At 29.3% G+C, this 24,423-nt stretch overlaps 1 protein-coding gene and 1 non-coding gene across 2 annotated transcripts in view; one reads left to right on the plus strand and one right to left on the minus strand.

Annotated features, from left to right (window-relative positions):
• Nucleotides 1-4,614, plus strand: part of LOC148237260 (T-box transcription factor TBX20-like) — a 121,237-nt gene extending 116,623 nt beyond the window's left edge. The window contains exon 6 of the mRNA XM_088205455.1: nucleotides 4,244-4,614. Within this exon, the coding sequence (XP_088061581.1) occupies nucleotides 4,244-4,583 (340 nt within the window). The 3' untranslated portion in view covers nucleotides 4,584-4,614. The remainder of the gene's footprint in view (nucleotides 1-4,243) is intronic.
• A 6,289-nt stretch (nucleotides 4,615-10,903) lies between these two features.
• On the minus strand, nucleotides 10,904-10,985 carry TRNAS-UGA (transfer RNA serine (anticodon UGA)). Its single transcript has one exon. It is a non-coding gene; the product is annotated as a tRNA-Ser (tRNA).
• Between the last annotated feature and the right edge of the window lie 13,438 nt (nucleotides 10,986-24,423).

A 24,423-nucleotide genomic window follows, 5' to 3' on the forward strand; every position in this document is an offset into this window, starting at 1 on the left:
ATTTGAATACAGAAATCAGAAAAATACATTGAAAAATCACAGTCAATAATATGAATCAATCTATTAAAAAATCAAGAAAACAAGAATATTATTTTATTATTTTTTTTAGATTTAATATTGTTTCTTATTATTATAAAACTGTTAGGAATTAAGCACTTTTACACTTGCAAATTAGTTTTATAGCAGTTGAGTTACAGTTTGTTTTACTACTATGTAGCTCAAAAACATTTTAAAACTAGAGTTTAGATCTTACATTAAATTTTGGCATATTTTATTATATTAAGTCCTTAAAAGCTCTTTAGACAATATATGAAAACGTATTAAAGTATTTTAACAGTACAAATTTTCCAACACTACATTCAAACCTAATAAACAAACACATCAATACTTAAAAAAAATATATTTTTATATATAAATCATATAATGGTATTGTAAATTATTTTAATCTTAACCAAGATTTAGAGATGTCCGAACCAGTAACTGTAAAAATAAAATTGAAGACGCGACTGCGCATGCGCGAAATTGTAGCCGCAGTACTGGCAGATGGAACACTACTCGCGACATTGTCTTGGAGATCTGAAGCAAGAGATAATAAATATAACTCGGTTTGTGGCCGCCGGTTTTTAACCCCTTCGCGTCCACACGCAGGTCTGCGCATTACGGCCATCATACCATCAACAGCAACACCTTCTAGCGGCAAATTACAGGGCGGCGCGCGTTTGTTTCTTTTAATCGGTCCCGGCCGTGTATCATCACTCCCGATCGTTCACTTTTCGTACACTTGATCAACATACCATGTGGTACATATTATACATAGTAAGAATGAAACCGCTCATTACGGACTTTTGTGCGAATCGATTATATCGACGGGTAGGCATTTATGCTACAATACTACTGTTTTCTTAGCCATCTAGCGGCTGTCTTCGGTAATAATTGGCAGTTAAGGTGTGTGGTATTCCCATTGTCATGGTGTGTGTTTAGCGGTTTTAGTGTATTGTGTGCTTTGAAATGTAAATATGTTTTTTACACTGCCACTGAAATTTAGTAATTATATGTTGAATTGCATTGAACGTTTCATTCGAGGGTTGAAATTTATGTAATTAAATTTTTTAATAAAATTTACTCACATGTGTTCAAGTGTACTGTAATAAATGTGCCGTACTTAAAAGACCCCCCTGGTATTATAAAATATGTTTTTGGTGCATTTAAACATAACAATTGTAATCAACATTTTAAATATAATTTTTTGTCAAATCTAATTACATTATTTAATCGTCATGAAATAATTCAGATATTTTTCTTTTTTCTTTTAAAAATGTGAAAAAAATTATTTGCGCATTTAAAAATAGCCCGAAACAAAGTTTAGATTCTCTATTATTATATTACGTACATTTATGAATTCATAAATATTTTTTTAGTTAATTTTGTTTGCAACTGATAATATCTACTATATTATACTACAAATGCATTGAGATAAAATGTGACATTGAGGTTTTTCTACAGAGATTTTTATTTGTGAAAAATGTCACAATCTGGGATTGAGTTTTGATTATATCTGGAATTGCCTCATTTTTAACTGTAACATTAATTTTTTTAGCGAAAATAAATTGGTAAAAGAACTGAAAATATTTAAAATAACAAACTATTTTAGCTATTATTCATTTTTAAATACAGGATTTTTTAAATTCATACATAAAAATATTTATAGTGCTTCTCTATATAATATATTAAGTTTAAATGGCGCATCTAAAAGTAGCCCATACATTCGAAAACAAAACATTTAAAACTTTTTTTGTCAGATATTTTTATTTTAAATTTTTTATTTTTTCCTTTAAAAAATGGGGAATAAAATATTTGCGCATTTAAAAGTAGCCCGAAATGTAGTTCAGATTTTTTATTGTTATATTACGTACATTTATGAATTTATCAATATTTTTATAATTAATTTTGTTTAAGAACTGATAATATCTATACTACAAATAAATATAACGTGACATTGAGATTTTTAGAATTTTTTTGTGAAAGTGTCACAATATTGAATCGAGTTTTGCTTATATTTGGAATTGCCTCATCTTTAACAGAAATATTATGTTAAAAATTTGGAGTTTATTTTTAGCGAATATAAATTGGTAAAAGCACTGAAAAAGTTTATTATTATTTATAATAACAAACTTTTCTAGTTAGTATTCTTTATTGAATATAAGATTTTTAAATTAATACATAAAAATATGATGATTTTCTACATAATATATTAGGTTTAAATGGCGCACCTAAAAGTAGCTCATACAAGATATTTTTAAGATTTAATTCTTATTTTTTTCTAAAAAAAATGTAAAAAAATAATAGCGCAGTAGCCAAAAATGTAGATTAAATTCTCTATTATTATAATACGTATTAAATTATAAATTTATCAATTACTCTTTTTTATTAAATTTAGTTTCAAACTAATAATTCCTATACTACAAATGTATTGAAATAAAAACGATATTAAGATTTTTTTCAGACATTTTTAAAACTTTATTTGTTAAAAATGTCACAATTTGAGATTGAATTTTGTTTATATCTGGAATTGCCATATTTTAAACGGAATTTTCAAGAGGCGCGTAATGAGAAATTTTGTGATTATTTCTTAGCGAAAATATCAATATAAACGCACCGAAAAGCTTATGAATATTTATAATAACAAACTTATTATTTTTTTATTTATATGTGATATTTTTTACATCCATCTCAGTGACGGACGGTGAAATACTTTCCCTCTCGATCGCTCGCGTGCTAAGTAACAAGAATGAGTGAGAGAAAAGGGCATGCTGACTGCATGCTCTGATCTCTTGCTCACTCTCGTCACTTCACACGCAAGCGATCGAGAGCGAAATTATCTTACTGCCCGCCACTGATCCATCTATATATTGTACATACATACATATGTAAAGTGCTTTTTTGTATTAAAAATATTAAATTTACATGGCGCACTCAAAAGTAGCCTTATATTTGAAAACAAAACATTTTAATAAAATGTCAGATATTTATTTTTATTGTTAATTAATAAAATAAGGTTTAAAAAATAGGAGCACATTTAAAAGTAGCCAAAATATAATTTAGATTTTCTATTAAAATACTCTTAATATGTACTTACTATGTAAGTAAATTAACATTTGTGCTACCAGTTGGTTTATTACTTTAACACCTATTTAAAATACTAAATGTTACACCTAATAAAAATACTTAAGATAATCACAAGAATATAGTTTTAAAATATTATAATTATAATTAGTGTTACATGAAGGATATATTGCTCCTCTAAAGATCAATCAACTCTTGTTTCCTATTATAAGTACCAATGCAATAGTATATGGCTCTCAAACTCTCACATATTTCTCTTATTCTATACTTTAAACTCATCTTCTATGAAATCATGTCCAGGGCCACCTCGAGCGCTCTTCTCCCGCCTAGGCAAACATAAATTAGTCTCAGTTTTGTCGGCTTCATTCGGGCGGACTCGTATGGGCGGTCCATTATATTATTATCCGGTATTAACACGTCGTAATTACGGCCAAACAGTGCCGGCCGGCGCGTATTCCATTACCGGACGCGCGGATGAAATACGGCCGGTGCCCCGGGCGACCGTTTACGGGGGCCGACACGTGTGAACCATGGGCGGGCCGGCCCTCACCACACAGCCTTCTATCGTCTTTATCTGTGATGTAATCAACGCGATTATCTCACGGGATATTTGGGCGAAGATTGGATAATTCCACTTAAAGATAATTATAAAATTTTTAACGTTAAAAAATTGCCCTGTAACAATTAAAATTTAAATTAAAAAATATATATACAGGCTACTTTTAAATGCAATCTATAAATATTTTTTATAAATGATTTTTCCACTTATTTTTTATTAGTATACAAAATAAATTATTATAGAATATTGATATTTTGACTTCACATCTTAAATAAATTAAAGCTTTTTTATATATATTGAAGTAGTTTTTTTATCATTAAAAAACGTATTTATATAACGTCATTAGCAATCGAAAAGAAGACAGCGCATTTGTCGCAAATTTATTGTATTTTCGCCAGCAATTGTTAAATTGGTAAGTCAATCGAGAGTATTCTCTGTAGTCGTCGATGATTTGAGTGGCGATTAGTGATGGCCGCTCGTCAAGTGTTTGGCGAATGATTTGTTTGCGTCGATTGCCAGTGATCATTGAAACTAACATTGTTTTTTTTATTTTATCCACAGAGATCCAATGGAACTGATGCTGATGGAGCAGCAGCTTCTTCGTGCACCCCTCAGACTGTACCCAGAATGTCTACAAGATGTGGAGAACAACAATCTGGTCGCGGCAGCCTTAGCCGAAAAAGCCCGTCTCTGGAGGCCTCTGGGTCTTTACGGTCCGGCGCCCCCGCAAGCGGCATGGCCTCCCTGGCTGCGGCCCCCTTCGCCGGCGCTGGGCCCCCCTCAGCCGCAGGTTCATTCTGACCTGTGGCTGCACAAACTGCCACCAGCCTTTCCGGCCCCTAGATACACCCCCTATCCTCCGCCGCCTAGACGCTCTCCCCCTGCGGGACCCTTGCATTGAGAAGCGCAGGGTTTGTGAAGAAAAAGCCAAAGAAGATTTTATGAAAAAGTGAAAATTTGTAGTGATATATAAAGAGACTCGAGTGTGTATGTAGTTTTTTTCGTTGAGAAAACAATGTTAAATTAAATTTACATATCCGATTTTTTGTATTTTTAGAGTAGTTTTAAATTAAAACTATACGACGAGAGTGAAAATATGAGGCATTTTCTTTGATTGTTTCACTTCAATTATTTCTTAAACCACTTGCCTATGAATAGTATGAAGTGTTTTTCACATTTTTTTGCCACAAAGATGTATAATTGTGTACTTGTTTAAAATCTGCATATACAAATAATTACAACGGTCATATTTGTAACGATTTTTCTAATTTAATTATCTTTTTGTTCAGTTAAAAATGGTTCGTTCCATTCTTAACGTTCGCAGCATTTCACATACATGTATGTGAGAAATACCGCTATTTTTGTTATGAAACGCAGTATTTTTGAAGACTTCTACGTCAAATTCACTAATGCTGTATTTTACAGTAGTACTTTATATAATGAACAAAACCATTTTAAAATTTAATCATAATTTTAAACATAGTCATATGTTTTGAAACAAGCGTTAAATAATAGGAAAGGATGTACCATTTCGACTTTTTATTTAAAATTATTACTTAAATACATAATACACATTATTTAAAATCTTAAAACAAGTACACAATATTTTAAATTAGTACTAAAAATTGTAAAACAAAATCATCTGATTAGGAACAAACGTTAAATATTAGTAAAAGACAGACCATTTCGACCGTTCGTCTGCTTTCTGTCTCAAAAGTATTTTATAAGATTATAAAATTCAGACAAAAATGGTTTGTTACATTTTCAACATTCGCAGCATTTCACACAAATGTTGAAAAATAGAAATGCCACTATTTTCCTTACACCTTTGTTTTTGCTCACAATATCTTTTCGCACTAAAGTTGTAAAATGTAGGTTGAAATAGCTTGTTTCATCTTCAACATTCGCAACATTTAACAAATATATAAGAAAATTATCTTAAATTTTCTTGAGCACAAAATAATAAACAGCTCATAATTCAGCTTTTAAATAATTTATAATATATTTTATTATATATATATATATATATATATATATATATATATATATATATATATATATATATATATATATATATATATATATATATATATATATATATATATATATATATATATATATATATATATATATATATATATATATATATATATATATATATATATATATATATATATATATATATATATATATATATATATATATATATATATATATATATATATATATATATATATATATATATATATATATATATATATATATATATATATATATATATATATATATATATATATATATATATATATATATATATATATATATATATATATATATATATATATATATATATATATATATATATATATATATATATATATATATATATATATATATATATATATATATATATCATAATAGTTAAAACAAAGATTTGCTTATTAATAAATAAATAATAATTTATTTTATCTTTGTGGCAAATATTCAAAATTATTATATAAGACTATGGAGATCAATAGATTATAATAATCAGTATATAAAATATTTTTTATACGATAGCTAAAAAAACTTGTAATACTCGTAGGCGAGAGGTATTTTAATGGGCATATCACATTTACATTACTATTATTTTAAAGGAAATGCCTCATATAAGCAATCGATCGATTTATGGGTCGATTTTTATATAACTAGAAAAAATCGTGATTGTTTCATATTGTACTTAACTGAATGTATTGTATGTATATATTATATTTAATAATATAAAAAAAGCAAATTAATTTTTAGTTATTTATTATTATTATTAATTTAATTAAAATGTATATAAATTCATTTGTGATTATCTTGATGTACTTAATAATTTAATTTATAATAGACGAATGATAAGAAAAAACCAAAACGATAAATAATTATTTTTTCTGTGATAGAAACATTACGATTCAAATATTGAGTTTTTGTATTAGAAAAAAATGTATTCCAAACGTATGAAAAATAATATTTTCATAAAATAACTATTATTATTATTATTATTGTATTATTTGTTTGTTGATGTATATAATAATTAAGTTGAATGTTGTGTAGATATTTACTATTAGTGTTGTAATGATTTACATACAATAATGACATGTGCAAAAATGATAAATGGAAATAAATGTGTATTATTCTCTAACTTGAAATTTAATTAATTGAAAATAAATTAAGCTTATAACTCATCATCCCAAATAAAGAATAAAATTGCGGCGGCTCTTTTAAAGCACTGCGTAATTGCAGCACCTATTAAATTTTTCATATTACGCATGACTAATTTTGCTTTCAATTCTCGTCAATCGAGATTTATCCCAAGAGACCCGGAGGCTGCTTATATGCAAATTTCATATCTCGTGTTCGCTCGTTGATATTTTACATTTCGATATGAATTGACGCAATAAACATGTCTGCGGTTCTCATACTGTAAACGACCTATCGTGCTGCAAAGAGACGGGTCTGTGAAACGCACCTTTTCAGCGTTTTGTATTATGATGGCGTGAGGATAAGATGAAAGGTTTGTAAATGTATTTTGTATTTTAATATAATATATATTTTAGCAATTTAAATAAAAAGAAACACTGCACAAATGCTTTATATTATATTAAAAAAATCACTCTACTTTGAATGGTAAAACCTTATAAGTTACATAAAGCATTGTAGTGTCTGATAAAGTGGACTGCTTTATGTATCTAGAACGTGAAAGATCGAAAAAAAAGTTTTAGATTTTTTGATTTTTTGTAGCATTAACATTTAAAGATAAAATAAGTTTTGATTTTTGGTCATTGATCTTTATATTTATTTAGTTTAAATTAAATGCTATTATTATATGGATAATGCTTTAAAAAATATATGACTATTGTTTTCTAAGTTTTTAAATTTCAATATTAAAATTAAGACATTATTTGTGCTGTACTAATATTTTTTATTCTGACCCTAAAAGTCTTGGTTTAATGGTGTATATATACGTGCGTCGAAGAATGGATAGGTCGACTCAAAACTTGATTAAACTCACGACTGCTCGAATATGACAAATGGACTGAACCAAACACGACGATTGAAATGGAAAGTCTTTCAAATTCCAAACTTTTGTATTAAATCGTCGTGATGTTGATGTGATGACCTTTATTAGTTATGGACTCGATGATTCAATGTCTGAAGGTCTGACGTAAATTTATGAAACTTATACTGTTTTGACTATCAAGAATTTTTTAGTACAAAACACATCGATTATGTGAAACAATTTCAGAATTAAAAGCTGAGTGGTGTGACTTTTACAGTAATTTAAACGCTGGAAAAATTGATAACAACTATAAAAAACATATAATTTACTGAAATTGTGTATTAAAGTAAATACATGGAGTAATGAGTCAAGAAAGTTCGATAGCGATTCGTGTTTGTCGTCTAGTGATAAGTGACCGAGACACACATATTTTAAAATGGTAATTAGAGGAAGCTTGGATGAATAATAAATAAGGCCAATTAAAATTCAATCGCTCCAGCGCTTAACATTCTCCTCCAAAGTCAGTCGGTGAAAGCTTGTGTTAAGGTGGCCGTACGATAATTACAAAGGACTATTTATACATTTAATATGTAGCCATTAGAGATTCAAAAGTTATGAAAAAAATTATCATCTTCAAGTTGACTCGAGGTGGCGGCCAGAGTGGACCAAATTTAACGATCGACACAGAAAAGCTGGTTTTATTCGGAATTTTCTCAATGGTGCCGGCTTCGTAGTGAATTGATTTATTTTGAATCTACAGTTGCAATATAACAGGCGTTAGCCCAATGCGTTACAATATGGTTAACATAATCAACTATTACTAAATAAGTAATGAGAAACCATACATTTTTAATTATATATTATTGAGGCTTAAAATTAATAAATGTCACTATAAAATCTACTTAAATTTAGTTTTAATTATTCATCACTATATTGATATGTGAGATAATGAACATCTAGAAAAACCTATTTTTTTATAATGAATCGAAATTAAAATTATATAAAAATAACTAATTCCTAGACACCAAAGAAATTAAAAAAACATCAAGGATCGTGCTGGCAATATATCAGTACTATTGCAACAACCAAGGCCGGCCCAAAAAACAGACTGCACAGGTGGTCAATTTTCGAGAACAATGCTGTTAAAAAAATATTTGGCAAGTGTACATGCAATGGCGTGCATACGATCAGAGACCACTGAGAATTACAGGCATTTTAAAATTATTTTGTGGTTGTAGCGGATGATACTTGAAAATATTTTTCATGCTTATCAAACCTACATGTTAATCAATACTATAAAACAAAAAAAAATCTGTCTGTCACAAAAACTCCTCTCAAACGGTGAACATTTTCTGGGTGAATAGAATTATGAATATTGAATTACCTCGAAGTATGACAAAAGAACAATATACTGCGGAATATCAATATCTCGATCATATTATAGAAGGAGCAATACCATCTCATTATTTATGGGAAAATAAGCGAAAGAATAAGTATGAGCAGAGGCACATCTCATAGCTACGCAATTTCACTGAAATATTCCGTGAAATTAAAAATATATATCTTTAAAATAAAATATATTTTTTTAATTTTAAATATGTTCATTTAATAATTATTAAAAATATTTGCAAAAAAAAGAACTTCCGATAAGTTATGGTTCAAGAAGAATTCTCCGGCGTTCTATAATACATTTTATTATGTTTAGATTTATATGTAAAATTATCGCTAGACAGAAACACACGCAAACAATGTAACCATTGGAAGCTCGCCTTTGAAATCATTGAATAGTAACGACTTGCCATCAAAACTATTGATGTGCTCCTCTTTGCGATTGCTATTTCGATCGCTTCAATAAAGAACGCTCGCGAAACGATGCGCCGCGACCGGAACGATTATTAATTAATAAATAACGTCAATAACCATCGGCACGACCCTCGCTCATAGCGCACACACAATACTCCCCCATGGGATGATATGTGCTTGACCCCAGGCCCCCGCACCTAAACCTGTCAATTGGCGTTCGACGGCGAATTTTAACCCTTTTGTACTATTGTGCCTGAGGTGCGTATCTCATTTTCAGCTCAATGGGGACCTTTCAGACGTCTAAGACATTTAGACGTTGCTCCTGACGCGAATTGTTATGGCGCTGCGAGAAAGTTGTAGCGTGTGTGTGGCGGCGTTATGTAAATTGAATACGACTCGCTTGTGCGAGCGAGTGATTTAGGACCGCAAAGTGTTAATTATTGATGGAAATAGCTGTTCTTAAATATAGAATTTTATTTAGAATTTTTAAAATAAAAAATAATATCTTTAAATAAAAAAATAAATTAATACAATCGTTTAACGGTCACTTCAAATCCATCTTAACAAAATAGTGACGAAATCTCTTGATGTAATGAAAGTAGACGTTGTATATTGTGTATATAATGATTTTTTAAGTTCATTAAAAAATATGTTCAATAAAGGGAAAAGTACAACATAAAAAAATACATACAACTTTAGTTATTATAGACCAATGGAACAATCTTATAATTTCAACATTTTAAACAAATCTTTGTATACATAAGAATTAGCACTAATACCAATTCATTGATTTTTTAATTTATTAAAAAAAATATAATATCGACAATGCTATAAATGATCAAAATATGTTGCATATTGAATGTCTAAAAAATATTAAAAAAATATCCAACTATTGTGAACCAATTAAAGAGATATTAAAAATGAACTATAGATAACTACAAAATATAATCAAATCTTCCAATTTTAAGAGACTTTAATAATTTTATAAATAAAATTAAATCCGTTCCTAGTAAAAGTAGATAGACAAAACTGCAGGTAATAAGCATATAGGCAACGTTTAATGAGCATCTAAAAATATAAATATTGGACAACACAAATTATCTAAAATCAAGCTAGAAATGCTGTAACTGTTATTGTGAGTTATTTCTTAATCATGCGGAATTATGTAAATGAAATAAAATAAAATATAGTTTTTTATTGATTTTGAAAAAGCCTTCGACAAAGTTTGTCCTGGGTTATTGTAAAAAAATGTTCAGATCTCAGTTTTTCAGATGATCCATCGATTATTTCTTGAGTTACTTAAGCGATCGTAGCCAGTTGTAAGTACGTAAATTAAATTATAAGTACTAATAATAATAATAATTATTATTTCTAGCAGCAAAAAAAAAATATTTCGCTGAGGACAGGATTCGAACCTGCGCGGGCAGAACCCATTGGATTTCAAGTCCAACTCCTTAACCACTCGGACACCTCAGCTCATGAAAGTCTGCTTACTAAATTGGACGATCACTTAAGTGGCTGAGTAATTGCTTTAAACAGGTGTTGTCTAGTGATATAAAGCTATGTTTACTCAAGTGCTATTGCGTCAAAAAACTGGCATGAGAACGATCGATACATGTAATATCTGCTAAATAATTAAAAATAGTTTTACATAGATACGTATTTAATCACTCGGACAAAAGGCATGATCTTCATTATGTCCGTTTCACTGTTACACTAACCTTCTATCTTTCACCTAAATAGTGAGAAAATATTTTGATGCGGGAATGGCAGAAAAAATGAATACACATTACATTGAGAGCATAGAATAAATTGTGAATTCAATACCTAGGCTTAGTAATTTAGTACAATATAATAATAAAGCAATAATTGTAAAATTTAGTAAATTTAAATCAGTATCATTAGTTGAAATTCATAACATAATATGTAAATTTAAAAAAGGAACTAGTACTGATTAACTAGATATAAATATAATTAAAGAAACTTGGGAAATAATAGGAACTAAATTAAATTATTTAAAAAATAAAGCACTATCCTTAGAAGAAATGCCTGAAAATTTAAAGATTGCTACTATTGTACCTATACCTAAAATAAAAAATAGTAAAAAAGTTGAAGAAATGAGACCAATCAACATGCTACCGTGTATAGAAAAAATAATAGAAGAAGTAGTAATCAAACAATTAAAGGAATTTATTACTTCTCAAAACATAATATGTGAACAACAATCGGGATTCAGAGAAAAACATTCCACTGAAACTGCATTACAGGTAGTGATAAATGATTGGTTGTTGGCTAAGGATACAAACAAAATCATTGGAGCAGTTTTCTTGGATTTCAAGAGAGCCTTCGAAACAATAGACAGAAAAATAATGTTAAAGAAATTAGAGAATATCGGTATAAGTGATATAGTTTTAAGATGGTTTAATAATTATTTACATTAAATAAAACAAAAAGTTAAAATAAATTATGTATATTCTGAAGAGAACTTAATGTTATATGGAGTACCACGAGGGTCTAAATTGGGACCATTGTTATTTGTATTGTATATTAATGATATAGTTAATAACGTGAAAAAGTGTAAAATTAATCTATTTGCGGATGACACATTAATGTATTGCATAAGTGATGATATTAAAGAAATTGTAAATAATTTAAATAATGAATTAAGTATATTAGAAATATGGTTAAAGAATAATGTACTTAAACTAAATGAGAATAAAACTAAATGTATGTTTATTAATTATAACAATGTGTTAGATAATAATATCAAAATAGTAATAAATAACTCTAGTATAGAAATAGTGGATAGTATAAAATATTTAGGAATAATTGTTGATACAAAATTAAATTTTAAACAACATTGTAATTACAAATTTAAAAAAATTAGTAGAAAAATAGGTTTATTATCTAAAATAAGAAATATATTAAGTATAAATACAAAAAAAAAAAATTACAATAGTATAATATTGCCCCATTTTAATTATTGTGCAACAATATTAAATATGTTAAATAAATTAGAGAAACAAATGTTGCAAAAATTACAAAATAGGGCAATGAGAGTAATCTTAAATAAAAATAGATTAACTAGTTGTAAAAGTATGATTGATAGATTAGAATGGTTGAATGTTCAAGTAATATTGAGTATGAATGTTTTAGTATTTATATATAAGTTAGAAAATAATATGTTACTAGAATATTTTAATAAGTATTTAATAAGAAATAGAGATGTACATAAATATAATACTAGAAATAGAGAAAATTGAAAGATAGATAAGTATAAGAAAACGAGTACGGCTAGGGGAGTTATGTACGGAGGTTTTGATTTGTATAATAGTGTTCCAAGAATAATCCGAAAAAGCAAAAATATAACGGGTTTCCTAAATGGAATTAAAAAACACCTTCGTACATATAGAAATAAATTATAATATTAAGTCTTATTATTGTATATTTTTTATTTTTTGTTGTGTATTTTTTATATACTTAATTTTGTTTGATGTAAAGATTAAGCTAAGTAAATTAATAAATAAATAAATAATTCAAGTAGATGTCGTATAAGCAAATTTTGAGATGGCATTCGACAAGGTTTGTTATGAGTTATTAATATCCAAAATCACTTGCTGCTATTGCTGCCCTAAAACCAATACTGAACAGAAAAGCGCATTAATAAAAAAAAAATCATTACATAAATAGCAAACTAGATTTTTTAGACTTCAAGTCATTTAAAAAAATAATATATAACACACTTTTTACACCAATCTTTAAAAACCTTTATAGTAGATTTATGATATTAACAATTAAAGGACATTGCCAGAATCATATAAAAAAAATATTAACACACTAATCTCCAGAATCAGCGACTTCGACAAGACCAAATTGAAATTTAATTATAAGCATAACATGACTAAATACCTCTTGATTAGAGGCATACATTTATTTTTAGTAACTTCAGTTCTCAAGTTGAGTAATTTGTCATCAATAGTCTTAAGCTCAATCATTGATTTACGAATATTATATTTTATTTTTCCTTAATGTTTCTTGTTATTTTTTATTATACCTTTGAATTTAATTTCATGTACTAAACTTAAATTAAAAATAGTAATTTAATTTTAATTTATGTATTTATTTTATTTTTAACTTGTATTTTTACATACTTTATTTTTAAGTTTATCAATGAAAAAGATTTGGACATAGTCCTTGTTTAACTGATTATTTACTTGTCTATGATATCAATAAAGTTATCAATGATTATTGGATATTCTTTTTCCATACATTCGATTATTCGTGCCATATAAAAGTCACTAGATATTTTTCTACGCATGAGAGGATATCATTATTATTAAAGGGTCACGATCTTGAGCAATAAAAGAGATAGTTAACGATACGGAAAGATACAAGGGGTATACGCGTTTGTGTTATCGGTGGATCGTTGCAAGCAGTAACAATAAATTCTTGAACATTGAAATCGCATCATTCTCAATCATTAGTGGCGAATCATTAACGCATTCTGATGTTTAAATTACTTCAATAAAATGTACATAAACTGGGAATGGACCGTTGATTATCTACCACTAAATCCAATTTGATTGTATGGATGCAAAACCATCAAATATAATATAACAACATTAAAGTAAAGCAAGGTTATTAAAACGAAAAGAATGATTTTTTAAGTAACCTATATCAAGATTTTTAGTCACAAATTGATTCGTTACTACTGATAAAATCGATCCAGGCCTATAATTCTTCATCATTGCTTTGTTACCCATTTTATGTATGTGAGTCAGTTTTGTAATTTTACATACTTCAAAGAAAGGTTTTGTTTTCAACGATTGGTTAAAAATATACAACAGCGGATAGGTGATAAGGTCCTGCATTTTTTTAAGCATACCAGTTGGAATGAAATCGAGCTATGCAGATTTTTTCGTTTGCAATTTTACAAACCATATTAAATCTCAGAATATTTTTAAGTCGTATTTAAACAGCTGATTTTTTAAATACCTGGTAAATGCATTCAACATCTTTCCGTCATCTTAACAGCTTACCGCCCGAGTTGTTTTTGCTGAACTTTGCTTGATAGCCGGGCGATTTCGCAGAATAACAGCAAACAATTGTAGATTCCCTAAAAAATATAAACCAATTAAGATATTTTATTGAAATTTAATATGTAGCTTCTTTATGATTTTTCGCATAAATATATTGAGATTTTTCGCATAAATATACCTTTTGATAATTAATCTATTAGAGTATATGACGCACCTCGATTTTGGGAATTCCACACAGATAAAAAAAATGCATTTTATAATCAAAGGAATGCAGTACATTTAGTCTCTTCTGAATTATCGACCGAAACGTATCGCGAAAATTGCTCTTTTCTCATCTTTAGTGATTGTGATTTTAATTTAAAAAAAAATATTTTCAATTACCCCAAAATGGACGAAGAACAGCCAGATGAGACGCGGGAAAAAAACAGAACGACCGGCTTACAATATGTAAGCGTCAATCTATAATGGACTGTAATAAATATATGAAGTGTTGATCAAGCCGATCAATACCTAGTTACCTAATTTGTTGAAAAACAATGGAATAAACAAATCAGGTTGTTATGGTATTTATTTCAATGCGCATTGTTTTATTTGTTCAGTATCTAACGAAATTTGAATCGTAACCGCAAAATTAAATTCAAAGATTTTCTTTTGAGTAATGTTAAAGGGTGGATGCAGAAGTCTTCTGATAAACTGAAAAACCATCAGCCAATAAAAATAAAAAGTGTGGAGATATATGTGAGAAGAAAATGTGTTTGTTATGCACATATAATAAGGAAAGATACACGTGCAGAAGTTGTGAAATTTTTCTTCATATTGACCAATGTCTTTATACGTTTAAAAATATTTAAAAAAATAAAAAAAGTGTAAATATTAAAAATAAATAGTGATATAGTGTAATCTGAGTGAAATGGTGAAAATAAATGTGTCCGTGACAGTTGTAAGCAGAAAAGGACGTCGAAAAATTTGGTGAGTGCAAATTTACTATATTATATTATAAACGGATATTTTTCATAAATCTTTTATACAAAAAAATATAGAAGCATTACCTAGCTAGACATTTTGACTCTAAAATTTATTTCTGTTAGTAGTGTAACATAAAATATTATTTTTTTATTTGAAATAAATAATTATTGTTAATATATTGCATAAAAAAATTCACGTTTCTCAAAAAGGTAACGTCTTATTGTATTCCGTTGCAATGGGATAAGACTCTTTTTACAATATAATTTATTTTTCTTTTGATAGTCCCTAGAAATAGTGTACTAGCATCTTTGATTATTATATATAGACAAACTTGGTGGTATCCCAGTATTTTTTTAATGAAAAAAACGCATGACGCAGTACTAATGCTTGAGTCCACGGCAACTAAACAATATTCTTTCAAGACTCGTATACGAGTCCGCGGACGTTAAGCTGTTAATAATCGGGTTCGTTTAGATTCATTGAATAAAATCTGTGTTTCGTTGTGCGCGTCGATGATTGATGAACCACAATCGACGTTTTGGTTGTCAACGTTGGTCTAAATGTATAAAATATATATTTATGATTGTTTTTGTCAAATTTGCTTTTTACCATGATAGAACAAATAGTATTGATATTAAAAATTAATATAATATATTGCTGGTTATACTGCAATACATAATCTTTCTAATTATTATGTATTTATATAATATGAAAGCACATCTGCGTGTATAATTCGTGTTTTGATCTTAACTTTTGACCCTTTGAGCCGGCCGACAACAAAGAGGTTTAATGTGACCTCACGAGGTGCAGCGCCTGTAATCTTTGAGCTCCATCTCCGTATATTCTCGATACGATCGTTTCGGTTCGCACTCGAACGCCTCGCATAAATCACATCTAAAAGACAATTTCGTGACCGCATCAATGGGAACCGCTGATCGAACCTCATTACCACCGATTAGCGCCGAACCAATTAACCTTTACGCCACTTTACACGGCTATCGATGAAACACTTAAAAAATCAATCCAATTTGAGGTTAGATTGAATATACTGGAAATTCATTTCATCTAGTAAGGTAATTCTGAATGTGATTGAGAGGCATCTATAAAATGTTCATAGCAGCTGACATTCGTCTGAATCTGTCAAACCATGATGGCCATATTTTAATCATCATAATTTGTCAGAAGTTTAAGCTTGCTTCAAGTTCATTTGGTACTATTTTCACTTTATATTATTAGGCTCTAAATGTTGGCTCACCTGTGGCTATCTATGATCTGGCGTTGCAGTTGCACATGCGCCCCCGAGAGGTTAATATTTAATTAGTATGGCGGCGGTGTGGACAACGGTAGGCGTTATCTAATCAATAATTGGACACCCCTCAGAGACACACACTTGCTCACGGGATGCTGCACGGACCATTGGCGGTCTAGTTTCGAACGAGCCTCGATTAATTTAGATTATGTTCCAACTAAAGCTCTATGTTATTCACTGGATAGAATATAGATCGTTATTTTAAACAATAAATTTTCTTGCCACTTTCGAAAGTTAAATATTTTTAATTATATAAAATAAGTGAAAACGTAAAATTGAATAAAAATATCTAGATTTTTTCTCTTTTTCTTATTGACAAAACAAATCTTCACACAGCGATTCATAAATTTCTGATAAATATTACAGAAAGGATGTTTTTGCCAATTTTTTCTATACCCAAACACAAAAGCACTACACTCACGAAATAGTTTATACTAGACACCTATATTTAATTGTAAATTAATTGCCCCTGTATATAATATTATGTTAAATAAAGAAACTGTAATATTTTTTTATTAATAAATATTATAATTAGAAAAATCTTTTAAAATAACAACACTAAAAAAATATAGTTAAAATTAATTTATATAAACTGGTTCTAATAATTATCTTTTCGTCTTTGGATAGATCTGATTTTTTCTTAGAAAATCTTTTATTGTAGCTAATATTGATATAAAATGTTAAATAATACTACTTTCTGGTATATGAATTTAAAAAATGTTAATATCGCTATCCGGCGGTGAAGTAGAAATGAGCAATGGAAGTCGAAGGGTCTTCGCTGCGTGTCGCGTAGTATTATTGTCGGCTGTGATTTCTGTGGATTAGCTGGGATTCGTTATGATGCTTTCTAGACGACTCACTGATGTTTTTAGTGTTGAATTAGTCTGCTACTGTGACTCCCTGACGTCTCCTTTCAGCGTCTCTCACCGCGATTCTTTTCTGAAACCAAATATCGCATCTTTAATCGCAAATGAAAATGTTGCATCAATTCTTGGACACACACACACGAAATGTATTTATGCCTTGAAAGCAAACTTTTCACCCAGCACGATAGGCAATTGGTATAAATCTCTAAAAGTTCAGGGTTTGAATCCCATATGGACCTTAATGTTTTTAAATTTCTATCTTGTTGGGAGAAAAAAATTAGTGATTATTATATAATTCAAATTCCGATCGATCATCACAGATTAGGTTTACTCAATGATGAGTATTGTTATAGTTAATTGAAATCGAGCTAGGTCGTACATATTAGGTATTGAAAATTCTTTAATTATGAGTTACTTTAGCTTATAGAGAATATCTTGTATGTATTCAACAACAAAAAAACAAAAGTAGCGATTGATAACCAAAGGGTAGAACAACAAAAGTATTATGCGCAGGGTAGAATATATTTTCTAGCGCACGTCCATTCCAAACAATTTTTTTTCTTAGAATACATATCTGGACGAATGTGTTATTATATGGTTCGCAATTATTTTGTAACGAGATTTATTATTAGTATATTAAAGAGCGACTTCTTAACTAAATCACATATAAACGATATAACCGCTCTATTCACTGACGACACAGTGACTTTATACTCAAAGAGTAGAAAGATACTGTAATATATTAATTAAGATTTTTTTTATTCTGTTTTATTCTAAACTCTCATTGAATTAGTTTGCCTACAAAAATATTATTGATATGAAAAATAATTTAAATTATTTAATAACTGATTTTGCTATATATGCATCGCGTTTTACTAATGCTTTTAATAAAAGGTACACTTGACGTCTTAATGCGCAATATTTAAATACCTGTCACACCAGCTCATAATAGTCATTACAAGCGGAAACATTACGATAATACTCCTAGTAGTTTGTATTGACACATAGCATGTCTTAACATTTAGGGTTCAGTATTCCATTCGAGTTTCCCTCACATGTTATCGATACTTTCGCCTCTGAGAGATCAACTTCAGATAGAAAAACACGGACACTTCCTCTGTTTACACGCATACACACAAGGGGTCATTATTGGCGTGGCAGAGGTGCCCCAAACACAAAGAGATCCTTTGAACGTTGACGCGGGAGAGAGGAGCAAATTGCATCTCACTTGTCGCGGAAACTGTTATTTGGAGTATCGGTTCGCTTAACTCGTCTCTTGTCTACAGTGTGTTTCGAAAGTGACGTGGACAGGAAACGCGCCGCCGGATGGGCGCCTCTCCTTGGGGCAGGTCCTGGTCTCCAGGGACCTTGAGGTCCCTGTAGAAAGGGCCTCATTGTTTTGCGCGTCGCGTCGCGTGAGACCTCTTCGGGTTACTTAACCGAGCAGTCTCACGGCGCTTAACTGTTTTTCGCCAAGGGTTTTAAACCATTAACCTTTCGATGCATGCGATCTTTTGAGCAAGTACCTGTGTTAATTTTAGTATCGACATTGCGATACAATTTATCTCTCAATATCTTATATATAATATCTTAATTTTAAATTAAATATTTTATGCTCAATTTTTTACTTTGTATATCGTATCGCTTTGTATGAACAGTGTATATAATAATACACATAAACAAAGGAAATATATTTAATTATAATAATAAAAATATAAATTGAATTTGCTCGAATGATTTTTGAATCACACATTCTATTGTTTCGACCAATGAAAAATAAGCATTCAAATATAAAACAAGATGGACGACAGTAACGTGACAACAGTTTTAAATAATTTTGCTATGCGACACGTTTTGTCATGTGCGTTGTTCGTTTTGACTGAATATAAATATTCGGATTTCAAATTAACTAGGGATGCTATAACTATGAAAATGAAATATATACATAAAGTGTGTAAGGATTATAAGAATACATTGACTATACTTGATATAGAATCTTCGTAATGTAATCTTCAAATTTTGAACTCCCGTCGACGGGCTCTGAGGGCAAAAAGTGAGTTTTTTCTTTTACTATACATAAAACTTATCATTGATCCTGATTCTGATCATATTCGTTAGATTTGACTGAATATAATCACTTAAATTGCAAATATGTACATATATATGTACTTAGTACGTATGAGGATTGAGGTTAATGTCGATCAAACCATATAAATGCTAATAAAACGTATTTTTTTTGTCTATTTATATTTGGGAATACTATGATTGTGAAGCAGTTGGTTATTTAGCTGAAAAAGTTAGGTTCCATTTTTGCGTAGTCATCTTATATACAGTGGGTAAAATGCAACTTTTTGTTTACACTAATATGAGATTTTTCTTTATTACTACCATTGTAATATGTTTAATTTACTTTGGTGTGTATATCTTTAATTGCGAAATCACTGCTGTTCGTCTTTTAATATTTTATCCTAGAAAATCAATAGTAATTTTGTTAGATGAACCGTGATATAATATTCATATAACCAAACACTTACTGCCACACTCATAATTTAAAGTTTTGTTTATATTGTCTATAATTCCAAGTGCTAAATCATTTTAAATCATTGAAAATGCTGTGATTATAACATATTTCACTGTTTATTTCATTGCACTCTGTGCAGCGTGAGCTTGACAGATGACACAGAGTTGTCATATGTAAACAAATTTGACGGTTAAGGGAAATCCCGGTTTCGGCGCGCTTGAGAATGAATTACGCAATTAATTTTATCGATTCAAATTGTAAAACACTTTAAACGATTTTAAGTTATATTTTTTAGAGAATCGTTAAAATTTTGCTTGAAAAAAGCCTTTTAAACAAAAAGAAGCAAAGTCTCAAAATAACTACTATTCGCGCTGTCACAATGACAACACGTAAATTGCTGTCAATAACAACTAACTAGTAATAGAAGAACACGGTGTTGCAAAAATTCCATTTACGAACGCATTAGAGAGGAAACTAAACTAAAATTGTGAAAAACTAATTTAAATATTTTTAAAATTATAAAATTTCAAGATTTATTCAAAATATTTTTTCAACCTTAACTTTTTTATTATGGATTTTAAATATGTTAATTTTATTAAATATTTTAATTATGTTTAGTTTATTATACATTTTAAAAACAGTGAAAACGTCTCATCACTATTTATTTTTAAACACTCGTTAAAATCTTTTAAACACTTAAAACCATTATTTTCAAAATAAAAATAAATAGTCTCAATTTTTTTTGACATAAAATAATGTGTATGAAGCTCTTTTTATTATTTAGACCAAGTTTTTAGATTATTTATAACTTATGGAATATATTCGAATATTTAACCCTTTTAGTAGTGAGTTTATTTTATGTTTTTATCCAAAATTATTTCTGTTGTTTTTATTATTATTATTTTATACTGCATTTATACTAAATTATAGAAAAAAAAATCAGTGATTCACAACGTTTAATTGATTTGATTTGTCTTACTATTTTTTTATAGGTATGTCTTAATAATTTAATTAAACAATTTTCTATTATTAAATTTCGTTTATTTATTTTAAATATTTTTTATATATTATTCGACTTATTTGTATTTTTTGTCAATTCAGAATTTCAATTCAATATTTTTTATAAAATCAATATAAAATATTAATTTATTTCGTAATTTATAATTTTTTGGCAATATTATTTATAAAAATCATTTACATAAAATCAAGTTACAAACATGTACTACAATGATTTTTCTTTATTATTTCTTCGGTTATTTATGTAAATATATAACTATCTGTGTAACTACCTAAATCTATAACTACCACAAAACAGTAAAAGTTCGACCGCCGTACATGTACGGCGATACCGTCAAATAGTTAATTATTGCCTACTTTATATTTAAAATTAATATTGGAAAACTCTATACATAGCATACTATTATACGCGATTTTTAATGAATATTTCGATATTATATATATAATATATTATTCGCGATTTTAAATGAATATTTTGAAACTCTATATAAAACACAATTAAACGTCCGTATTCTAGTTATTATTTTTGAAAATAAAAATTTGTTATTTTAGCTCAAAGCAAACAGTAAAAGTATTATCTCGAAATTAATAACCATACAATTGAATGATTGATATTAAATTAACGTAAATAGGATTTATTGAAAAATTGTACTTACCCCTGAAAAAAAAAAATGTTTGGGAAAATTGTTCAGAAACGATTTACAATTAAATATTTATTCGAATTTATATTTCAGGGCTGGGTAATTAATTTATTTTAACTAATAGTTTATTGTTAAATGTTATGATAAAAAATCACTTACAAATATTATTAAATGAACACGACAGAATGCATTTCCATTAAAACGTTAACTGACAACGTGTTCACTGCTGCCCAGCACGCAAGTATGGCATTGCGCCATAGTGTGCAACAGCAACCGGCAAAATTTTTGATGAAAAAACATCCGGTTGCTTCTAATGTATAATTTAACACAAAATGTATCTAAAATAGCGTTTTAAGTCGAATACATACCATAAAAAATTAGTTTAGCAGATAATGTGTATACAAATAATTTTACATCACGGAAAAGAGTTTTTTTGCTGGTAACTTTGTGTTTATGTATGTATCATATAAGCGACGAATTTATTAAAAATCATTCTTCAGTATTTTTCTGTTACCGTTAAATGCAAATTGAACCATCAGCAGCACTTGAATTTTATTACAAATTGCTGTACATTAGCGCAAATCGTCACGATGACAGCAATCGTAGCATCCACATCCTTCCACCGCGCAGTGTCATCATCGCAATGATGACCGGTCATCAGCATCGTCGCGTGATTGGCGCACTTTTCGATTAATACGTTAAGAGAAGATTTCCTCGTCGCAATTTTCGCGTCATTCCGGTGTGTCGTTGTGTGTGACGGAAGACGACTGGCTGTTATTAGCGTTTCTTCGCTCGCTGACCTGCCTCAAAGATGTTCCATTCGGCTGACTTGACAGAAATTGCTCAACATTTAACGGCTGACTTTCCATGTGATCATTGGGGTGGGTACATGTATTATATATATACAAAAACAATTGCTTAAGATTCCATTTTATAGAAAACAGTCAGATAATAAAAATCACTTCCATTAAATGCTTTGGATTATGATATTTTTTAGGTATTATAGATACGTGGTTAAATAAATGTGTTCAAAATATGAACCGTATCATTATTCTTTAACTAAATATATTTCTAGCTTCAAGTATATTAAAAATAATTGTTTAAACAATACATATGCCATTTTAGTGAAAAATATGACCAACAGCTATAGATAATCAATCATTGAATCCCAATTAAGACCACAATCATGTAATTGTTAACAGCTAGTTAGATCTTTGGCAAGAATATATACTTGAAAAAATAATGTTTTTTTCCGGTAGGCAATATTATCGATTTGTAATTTAACGTTACCCAATTATATGCGCTAAAAAGTTTAATATGATTTATATTAGAAAAAAATGGATCCAATAACAGTTTAAATTTTAAGCACTTGCAAATTAATCGTGGACCTTTCTGAAAACAAATCGCTAAAAGTTTAGGGTCAAATGTGAATGAATGTAGTGCAAATAGATATTGAAGAATCTGGGCCTTGGGAAAACAATGATTCCGGGCCTCATGACAAAAATGGCGTTTTATATTTTAATTTTCTAAATAAATAATAATAGGTACGAGTTAACCCTTTCTATGCCACGAATAAATATAAAAATTAGCCACCATTGCGACATATTTTATGAAATCATATTTTATGCGAAATATTTTAATTAAGCATTAAAAATTATTAAAAATATCTACTCACAATATTAATTTGATAATTAGTCGTGCTGCTCAGTGTTGCCATATAGTGAATTTCCAGTCCAGATCAAAAGCAATAAAATCATGCCGTCGTGGTGAAAACGCTCGATTATTTTATAACTATATTACGGGTGAGAATCGAATAAAGTACATCTAAGCCGAATTTTGCCCAATAGGAGAGCGCAAAAATCAATTATCACTTCTCAGAAGTCAAAAATTCACGCCAAAAGCAATAAAATCGTGCCGTCGCCGTCGCAGTGGGAACGCTCGTAACCAAGCGTTCCCACTACGACGGCGCCGACACAATTTTATTGCTTTTGACGTGAATTTTTGCCTTCTGAGAAGTGATAATTGTTTTTGCGCTCTCCTATTGATCGAAATTCGGTTTGAATATACTTTGATCAGCAAGTCCATAATAATATCGGTACCTATCATAATATATATTTACGGGTGAAAATGTATTAGGACTTTTCAAGTAAAAATATAACTTTACCCTTTGATCAGCCCTCTTATATTAAAAGTTCATAGTTATATCGGTAAGGATAGCTATCATATTCTTGAAAGATAATGTAATATCGAAATGCTAACCAACTATGGAGCAAAATGTGAGACGCGATCTTTGTCTGTGCTTATTCTTTCGCTTATTTTACCCTGAGAGATGAGGACGGCGGTTCCCGGGTGCTCCCACCCGCTTCCTCAGGTCGTGTGTAAGCCGAATTTGGCTCATTAGCGATCCTAGCACTTGAGCACATGCTTCGCATCGACAGGGCCGATGTTCCGCTTCCAGTCTCAACCTGGGTCGTAGCGTTGGACAGTCCGGAGCTACTGATGGTCTCCCGGCATCACTATCTTTTGTTAGAGACGGAAGAAGCCAGTGGGCAGGT

The sequence above is a fragment of the Plectrocnemia conspersa genome, unplaced genomic scaffold (assembly GCF_051122295.1).
Source record: "Plectrocnemia conspersa isolate PC_06_02 unplaced genomic scaffold, ASM5112229v1 ptg000002l, whole genome shotgun sequence".
In the NCBI taxonomy this organism is placed as follows: domain Eukaryota; kingdom Metazoa; phylum Arthropoda; class Insecta; order Trichoptera; family Polycentropodidae; genus Plectrocnemia; species Plectrocnemia conspersa.